The sequence below is a fragment of the Buteo buteo genome, chromosome 19, assembly GCF_964188355.1.
Source record: "Buteo buteo chromosome 19, bButBut1.hap1.1, whole genome shotgun sequence".
In the NCBI taxonomy this organism is placed as follows: domain Eukaryota; kingdom Metazoa; phylum Chordata; class Aves; order Accipitriformes; family Accipitridae; genus Buteo; species Buteo buteo.
In genome coordinates this window covers 491,508-498,402 of record NC_134189.1, presented here as the reverse complement: position 1 = coordinate 498,402, position 6,895 = coordinate 491,508, and the positions used below count along the sequence as shown (strand labels likewise).

Genomic DNA, 6,895 nt, shown 5'->3' with positions numbered 1-6,895 from the left:
CAAGGTATTTCACTGAAAGCAAGAATATTACTTCAGACAGCAATGTTTTTCTGTTTTCTGCTGGAAGATCCTTTTGGTCAAAGCGTTGGTTATTTTATTTTTGCATAAAACCCCTAAAGGGAGTACTAATCTCCCTTCCCTTTCCACCCCTCCCTCTCTCTGCTTCCACCCCATGGCCAGCAAGCCACCAGCCCCCAGAGTCTGGGGTGGGCCCACCGGTGAATCTGCGGAGCCTTAAAATCCCATAAATCTCCATCAGCCCGAGTTCACCCACGTCTCCCCCAGCATTTCTCCTCCTCCCCAGCCCCATCCTTCGTCCTCGGCCTGGCGGAGGGCAGGTCCTCCAGCGCTGCAGCCTGGGCTGCGGGTGATGCGGGAGGAGGGAGAGCATCCCTCGGCCACCTCTCCCGTGGCTCTCGCCCGGGTACCATGTGCGGGGGAGCTCGGGAGGCCCGTTGCCATAACGACCGCTGCTAAAATGCCCCCCCCCGCGCGGGGATGGAATTGGTTGGGGACGGTCCCTCCTTCGGGGGGGAGCCCGGTGCTGGGGTGCCCTGGGGAGGCTGGAGGGGGGCTGGCGCTGCCGGCAGGCGATGGGGGAAGGCCCCCGGAGCCCCGGTGGGAGATGAGGCCGTGCTGCTGGCTGCGTGTCATCCCCGCACGCTCCCGCCAGCCGCGGCTGCTCCCGCCGTCCCTCCCCCCCGCCCTGCGCCTGTCGCCTCTCGCTGTCGCCCTGCTCTCCCGGAGCGGGGTCCCTTCTCCCGGGCGCTGCCCGGCTGGGAAAGGAGCCTGACTCATCCCGGCCGGGCCCTGGCAGACGCTGGAGGCAGCAGCCTCATCTTGTCGCCCTGCGCCCACGGAAGGAGGTAGGTGGCACGTCGCAGGGATGCGATGCGTGGGAGCGGGGTCGTGTCTGGGTCCCCAGCCATCGGCAGCTCCTCGCCCCAAGCTGGAAGCTGCCCCAGGGTGCGCAGCCCTGGGAGGATCTTCTGTGGTCAGGATGAGCCCGTGGCTGGTAATGCTGCGACCTGGTTTGCGTTCCCGACCGTGCGCACGGGAGGGTTTTGTCCCCAGAGTCACCTGTGTCCTGGCACTCTGCATGGGCACCACTTCTGCCTTGCTCACCCCCTGCCCGGTCACCGCTGCCTGTCCCTGTCTCCTGCAAACCCCCCTCCCTGCTCCTGGCCTCCCCTGAGCAGTTTCTGCCCTGTCACTTGCAGCGTGCCCCCCAGGGCGCCCGTCACAGGTGTACCCACAGCACCTCGGGGGGCAGCCGGAGGTGGCACAGGGGATCCAGGGCTGACACTGAAGGAGAGCGGCTGGAGTGACACATGTGGCATGGGTTTATAAAGGGTCAGTCAGCTTACCTCTATGAGATGCTGTCTCAGCTGAAAGACCAGGGACTCTTTTGTGTCTTTGGGGCGACACGGATGTCCCGCTGCAAAACGGGGTGCTGAGATCAACCGGTCCAGCAAGGGTTAAGGCACATTTAACATCTGCAGAGCTGCTCCGGAAAGCTGACATCTTTGAATGAAACTCCCTCTTCTCGGCATTTGCAGCCAAAATCTGCTCACCCACCTGACGAGAGCAAGTGCTTTGCCTGGCCGGCCCTGCAGAGGCAGGGGGGGCTCTGACACCTCGCCCAGTGCTGGGCTTGGCCACGGCAAAGACCTTTCATTGGGGGGCAGGGACGGGTGAGCGGTGGGGGGATGCGGCACGAGGTGAGGGCTGCATAGCAAGTAGACTGAAGAATAGGTTCCTGGCGAGGAGCTGGGAAATGCTGGCTCTGCTAGTCATGGAGGAAAGATAAATGGGGAAGTCTGCAGGGCTGCTTTTTATTGCAGTGCTTTTTGGACAGCAGCTTCACTCCTAGGTTTGGAAAGCAGATGATCAGGGAAGGAAATGAGGTTGCTGGCTTTCCTCCCGTCGCCCCGGGGGTCCAAGACGGAGTCACCTTCCCAGGCTCCCTAACCCTGCTCGTTGCTGTCGCCAGCCGAGAACTGTTAGCAGCTGCTGGGGCACCTCTGGAAGAAGAGGTTTGCAGCAGCCTTGGTCCCCCAGCCTGGCTGTGGCAGCAGCTGGGGTGTGCACAGGAGCTACTTTTGCAGAGCACGTAGGAAAACTGCGCTGAGGGGCCTCTGGCCAAACCTGGACCTCAGACCTGATGGCTGGCGGGGAGGGGGGTTCGTGCCTAATTCTTTCCGCAGTCCCTCAGGACAAGTTGAGGGAGGGAAAGCCCACAGCGGGATCCCTGCTCCCCACAACACTTCTGCGACATTATTGCCGGCTGGGATGGGGGGTTTCCTCCAAAGTTACTTGCCTGAGGAAGGCAGAGGCAGCCACGAAGAGGCAGGAGCAGCGCCCAGGCTGCCCCTTTGCTCCTGGCCAAATGGCTGCTGATGCTGAGCTGCCCGGTCCTGTGGCTCTCAATCAGGTGGAGCAGGGGCCTCGTAAAAGAAAGGTGCAAATCATTGAGAGGGAGACAGAAAAAGTCCTCCTGGACTTGGCAATGGTAGGGCCATGGGTAGCAAAACCAAGGATTGCTGAAAGCCAAAGAGCGTGGTAGGAAGAGGCAAAATCCACCGAGGTCTCCCCTGTCATGCAAGGAGAACAGATAAATATCAACATCCATGCCAATAAGTGGGAGGAAATCAGGCGTCTTCTCTGATGCTGGCAGTTTCTTGCTTACATTAACAAGAATTGCAGCTCATTTCAGATCTAACCCTGTGACAAAAAAGGTGTTATTCAGAGGGTAGAGATGAACCTCATGCTTCCTGCTGCCAGTCTCAGGGCAAGCAGGCAGGGACGGGCTCTCCTGCTGCAAGAGGTGTCCAGCAGATAAATGCTGCTGGGCACATTGGAATCAACTGATGGCTGTGGTGTTAAAAAAAAGTCAAAAAAGCCCAGCCTCCGGTGTGGGAAAGGGCAGCAGCCTTACGGGCCAGGAGCGGGGAATAGGATGGAGATGGTCAGAGCTCGCCCCAGCCTCCCCTTAATGGCCCAGCACAAGGGAGGTGGGGGGACGCGTGGTTATTGGCAGACGGGTGACTTGGGGGATGGTCGCAGGTGGCAGCTTTCGGGTGTCTGGAAAAGCAGGAGCTCAACACGGGTGCAGCTCTGCCCTAACTCCGTCCCCAGTGAAGTCAAGGGGCATTTCATCAGCCCCACTGAGGGGTGAGGGTTTTGGAAAGCCTCCCTTCAGGACTGTTTTTTGTGCCTGAGCCTGGCACTGTTGTGCTTTCCCAAGCCTGAGGATCCCCGGTTTAATCCACTGAAGCCTGTGACAAGTGGCACGCTCACTGTGCAAAACCCAGCAGTCCCGGTGCCCGGGTGAGGCCGTAGCTGTGCTTTTTGTGGGCGGATGCTTCCCGATCCCCTTTTCTGCCCCTGCATGACCCACATCCTGGCGAGTATTTCGGTAAGAGCAGGCAGCTGGGAGTCAGGTAAGCTGGGCACTGCTGCGGATTGCAATGTGGGTTGCTCCCTCCCTCCCAAAGGATGGGGATAAGGGATGGGCTCAAACATGGCACCATTACAGCTTTTAAATGGCACTGAGTCAGAGTGTATGCCCTGAGCACAGCATCAGCAGGGCCATAATGGTGGGGAGGGAGTGGGCCAGGGCACCAGCAGGTTGTGGGGCTGGGACCTTGTCTGTCCGCCCCTCCGGAAAGCTTCAGCCGTGACGGCCAGGCAGGGAGATGTTGGCTCCTTCCTGCTCGCTCCTTTTTAGCGCTGGGTCGACAGCCATCGTGTGGCACGTTGTTTTGTGTTCCCCAGGGTGGCACTGCTCCGGACTCGGCACCACGCGCCCAAGTGGTGAGGGGATCCTGGGAAGGCAGATCTGCCGCTCCCGGTAAGTGGCTCCCACTGCCCAGGGGCTGATGCAGGGGGTGGATTGAGGCTCTGCTCAGAGACCAGTGCTCAACCGAGCACCACAAGGTCCCTGAGCCCCGGCAAAGCAGGATGCTAAACAGGGGTGCAGCAAGGGAGGGCTCAGCCCCGAGCCAGACCAGCTTAGACTGGGAATTCAAAGGGGTTGTGGAGCATCAGGGGAAGGGGCAGCAAGTTTTTCCCCAAGCAGGAGATAAGAAGCAGCTGTATTTACCCGCTGCCTACCTTTAACGGCTGGCAGCAGGGCTGGGGGCGTGCGGGCTCCTCCTCCTCTGCGGGGAGGGAGCAGGACTGCTGCTCAGTGCGTGGTGTCCCAGCAACAAGCCCAAGGGATTGCCCTCTCCCAAAGGCTGAGGTGCCTTGGTGTGCAACCTTGGTGTGCAACCGAGGACGAGCCAGGGTGGGCCGAGGCTGTGAGGAGGGGTGCAGGGAGGCTGGGCATGGCTGATGAGGCAGATGTCTTGTGCTGAAGCTCAGTGGAGGTGGTTTTTGGGTTCTCCCACTGTACAAGCTTTCTCCCCTTTTCTCTGGCAGCCATGCCCCACTTCTTGGATTGGTTTGTGCCAGTGTATCTGATGATCTCCATTCTCATCCTGGTGGGCTTTGGAGCTTGCATTTACTACTTTGAGCCAGGACTCCAGGAAGCCCATAAGTGGCGAACGCAGAGGCCGATCATGGAACGAGACCTTCGGAAGACACTGATGATTCGGGACAACCTGGCCTTTGGGGTGCCCGAGGTCTGACACGCTGCCCATCTAGTCCAGAAGACCCTCTCCTCTCGGTAGGGATGACAGTCCTGCCCTGCACAAGCAGGGCTGATCGTCACTTTGTGCTTTGCTGATCTAGGTCTCATACTTACCTTTCTGACCCTTTGCTTCTTAGGCAAGGTTTGTGTGGCACTGCAGGCTCAGGGCTTCCCACGTGCTCACAGCCCTTCACCCAGCCAAGGACTTCTGCTCTTCCCCATGGCCGAGACTGATGAATCACTCAAATGAAAGGTCCCTTGTTAATCACTTGAGTTTGAGCCACCTGGCACCTTGACATGACCTTCAGTAGGAAAGGTCTCTGCAGGGGTACTAGGCTTGCAAAGGGATACAGAGCCTTTTACTCCTATATTCTGGGTTAAATCTAACCCAGCCTGTTTAAGTCCAGTGGGTATTTTGGGGGAAATAAATGGGATTTCAACCCAGATCGTTGCTTCAGCTAAGCTCTTCACCCTTGGTGCTGGGATGGTAAGCTTGCTGAAGCTCTGTGCAGAGGGGCCAAGGGCTTAGCGAGCCCCAGAGACTGAATGCCTTTATCCCTGCTAAAGGTGCACTGCTTCTCTGTGTCTGTTTGGGAGATGGAGAACATCCATCCACTCATCCATCCATTCCAGATGCACTACATTCAAATTAAAGATCTTTACTAAAGAAGTTTGCCCAAGTCCCATGTCAAGCTGAGAATATTCTGCAGCCCTCCATGAAGGGGTGTTGCCACACTTAGCACATAAGCCTCTCCCGATCTGCCTGACCTTCTGCTCCTCTGCCGCGGAGTGAGATCGGATAGTCTGGGAGGTAACTTGCACTTGTTCAGTCCTCTGCACTCCGGAGTCCTATGGCATGGATGGGCTCTTCCTTAACTGTCATCCCAACGAAAGCTGTGAAGCATCCCTCAACCCCCTTTCCCTGCATGTCTCTGAGAAGGGACACCGAGCCTGTTGGTGAAATGGGCCCATTGTACCACCTCTGCTTTCTGGACTGTATAATGTGGGTCTGGCACAAAATCCCATGTTCATAGACTACCTGCACTTTCTGCACTGCCCTGGGGCTGATTGGCTACCAAAGTGCTGTGTGAAGGTGTGATGCTGGGGCTAAGAGGGACGTTCACATCTTCTCCTTCCTTGCCAGCCCAGTGCAGTGCTCACTGTGTACAGGGAGATTTGGGAGAGCTCTGAACCTGTGGCAGGAGGTTGTGTCAAGAGCCTCTCCTCACCTCTCCTCCCACCCCAACACCCACTCTTCGGATGCCGTAGGTGCAGCGGTGCTACTTGTGAGCACTGGACACAGCGGGGTCCTGCGTGCCCCACTCCTGCATGTCCCAGGGGTGTCAGCTGGTGCACCACCCCATGTCCACATGCCTGCGCATCCCATGCCGTCGCATGGACCTGCCAATATCGGGGCGACCCGCATCCCCAGCGTTCTCCCGGGGTGCCAGCTTTGTGCCGTAGTCCCTGATGGCTCCTTTGGGCAGCAGGAGTCCCTTGGGCCAGCTGCCCAAATCTGCCACAGATCCTGGATGGGCTCATGTCACTCAGCCTCTCCTGTGAACCTGTCAGCGGAAGTTTTCTCCTCCATTCCCAAAGAAAGGAGGAGAATGCACTGGGCTGGTTAGAGTGAGCAATGCTCCATTGGTAATTCTCTGGGGGTGAAAGTTAATTTTTAGCTCTATGGGTTTTGGCTGAGGAAGGAATAGGTCAGGACATCCTGGGTCTTTCTGGGACATTCCATCCACTGGATTGCAATCGTATCACCATTATCTTCTACACCAAAACCAGGCACACTGGCAGGAGCTTTTTCGCTCTGTTTCAGCCAGAGGACAAGTTGAGAGTCCTTCCATTCAGCTAAAAACCAGAAATCATGATGCAAGTACCCTAACTGGGGAGTCTTGCTCAGCAGGGAAATGCAGTGAGTGGGTTTATTCCTGTGCCCAAAGTTATGCTAACCCTGGCAAGCAAAGGCTCAAAGTGCAGGTGCAGCCTGAAACAGGTAAATCCCATGTATTTTTGTGCCTTGGTGACTTGGGGCTGCGAAAGGGAAATGCCTTGGGGCTGGGCTGCATGGTCTGACATGCCACCCTCAGCTGCATGGCTTATGTCCTCTGCCCTCTGGCACAACACAGCCATATCTTCAAGCGCCAGCTTGGAAACCTGCTTCCTCACCTCAACTCCCTCGTAGCTGGGACTGCACTGCAAACGGACTGCAGCTGAGCCATGGGGTAGCAATAAAACCCTCTGTATTGGAGC

General features: G+C 57.6%; 1 protein-coding gene across 1 annotated transcript; it reads left to right on the top strand.

Annotated features, from left to right (window-relative positions):
• The first annotated feature begins 4,427 nt into the window (after positions 1–4,427).
• Positions 4,428–4,634, top strand: SMIM45 (small integral membrane protein 45). Its single transcript, XM_075050991.1, has one exon. The coding sequence runs from the start codon at positions 4,428–4,430 to the stop codon at positions 4,632–4,634; it is 207 nt and encodes a 68-aa protein (XP_074907092.1).
• Positions 4,635–6,895: the final 2,261 nt, after the last annotated feature.